Source organism: Zea mays, chromosome 10 (genome assembly GCF_902167145.1).
Source record: "Zea mays cultivar B73 chromosome 10, Zm-B73-REFERENCE-NAM-5.0, whole genome shotgun sequence".
Taxonomy (NCBI): Eukaryota; Viridiplantae; Streptophyta; class Magnoliopsida; order Poales; family Poaceae; genus Zea; species Zea mays.
The window spans coordinates 25,583,336-25,585,250 of NC_050105.1; the positions used below are offsets into that span (position 1 = coordinate 25,583,336).

Here is a 1,915-nt window from a genome sequence, read left to right on the forward strand (position 1 = left end):
AGGTCTACAAAGTGTTGGAACATACCACAAAAAGTTTGGTCGGGAAAAGAAAAAAATAAAAAATATATTTTGCCGAGTGTCCAAAAATGGCACTCGGCAAAGCATGTTGTGCCGAGTGTCAGCCGCTTGATAGCTTCTTTATCGAGTGCCAACGTCCGGCGCTCAGCAAAGATAACGGCCGTCAGCTATAGACGGCTGCTGACGGCTCTTTGCCGAGCGTCGCCATTCGCCGAGTGTTTGATACTCGGCAAAGATTTCTTTGCAAAGTGTATTTTTGTGCCGAGAGTTCTGCTCTCGGTAAACACGGTCATTACCAAGAGCAGGACTTTGCCCCGACAAAATGCACTCGGCAAAGCGCCAAGCACTCGATAAAGAGCCAGATTACGATAGTGATGCATACATAATATATGCAAGTGATGAAACTATTTATAACTCTACGTACGGAAACCAGGCACATATCTTATAGTTATATATTAATATTTTCTTCGAAAACATAGCGTAACTTATTGGAATAACACAACCAAATGCAAACAGAAGCTTTTGATGCGATCGATAAGTTATTTATAAATTATACATAACACATGTCATCGATGGATCGTACTGGCGTTACTTAATTAAAAATACATATATATTGATATTCATAAGCCCATGGAAAAAGAGCAGTACATACATATATTGATATACCTAGGCCGCCATCTCTCTAGATCGCTCACTAACTCCTATACAAGCTAAGCCGCATGCATGAAGCTAGCAAGCCACAGTTTGCTTATTGTTGCTGTCAGAATTCAGAAGAACAGGACGGGAAAAAACCTGTCTTTGACCGGTACACACACTACTAAGTACTAACCTGCCTGTGCCTGCCCTTGGTTTAGTGTCTTTATTTATTTTTTCCCGCGCTCGCGCGCATGCATGCATACGCACAGTAGCCATGCATGCACGCACACAAAGGTGCAGTGCACGCATAGGCTGCCGCCCGCGCCATGCATGATCAGCAGCTAGCAGGTCTCTCTCTACAACCAGAGCGCACCGGCGCTCTTGAGCATGGGCACGAGCTCGCCGGCGAGGTGGAGCGACATGACCCTGTTAGTTCCGCCGACAAGCTTGCCGCCGATGAAGACGGCGGGGACGGCGGGGCCCCTCCCTCCCAGCATCTTGAGCAGCGCGCGCTCCATGTCCTTGCCCCTGGGGTCGCTGTCCAGCTCGTGCACCAGCGCGTTCACGCCCAGGTCCGCCATCAGCCTCGTCACCGTGTGGCACATGCAGCAGCTGCTCAGAGTGAACACCACCACCGCGCGCTCCGACGCGATCTTCATCACGCGCTCCATTAAGTAACAATCTCTCCTTGCTTGCTTTTGGTTCTGGTTTGGCTCTCTCTGTCCAATGCAAGCTAACTCACTCTGTCGTCCCTCTCAATTGACTTTTCTCTCTCTCTCTCTCTCTCTCTCTCTCTGTGTGTGTGTGTGTGTCAACTGTCAACAAGCCGCGCTGCAAGCTGTGGAACGATGCACGTGGAGATTGGTCGATGAGTAGCTAGTAGTAGTAGTGAGTATGGATGACTGATGGTTTGGGAGCACAAGGGTGGCTGCCTTTTATAGAGTTTGCAGGCAGCTGCTCGGCCGGACAGTTAGCACGGAATTTCTTGTACTTGTTCGGGCAAGGCAGGCTTGTACGTACCCTCCTCTGTGGTCGGTTAGTGTGATGAGCTGATGACCTCTCTCGGAGTTTCTGGAAAAAAAAATATGGAAAAAATGGTTCCAAGGAATCTTTAAGCTGGCCGGAGGTAACAGTGTGTGCAGTAATGGCCAGCTGCAGGCTACGTACTACTAGCTGGCTAGTAGCTAGAGCTACGAGCATAGTACCATACACACACATGCATGGCCATGCACATCTTTGACTATTTAACGATGCTTAGTAA

General features: G+C 48.7%; 1 protein-coding gene across 1 annotated transcript; it reads right to left on the reverse strand.

Moving 5' to 3' along the window:
* Positions 1–610: 610 nt before the first annotated feature.
* LOC103648196 (putative glutaredoxin-C14) lies at positions 611–1,577 on the reverse strand. Its single transcript, XM_008672682.2, has one exon. It carries the CDS (start codon positions 1,323–1,325, stop codon positions 1,011–1,013), a length of 315 nt encoding a protein of 104 aa, XP_008670904.1. The 5' UTR covers positions 1,326–1,577; the 3' UTR covers positions 611–1,010.
* Between the last annotated feature and the right edge of the window lie 338 nt (positions 1,578–1,915).

Bases quoted from the DNA above. Each gene is read 5' to 3' on its own strand.
- LOC103648196 (XM_008672682.2), bottom strand. From the start codon at position 1,325: ATGGAGCGCGTGATGAAGATCGCGTCGGAGCGCGCGGTGGTGGTGTTC.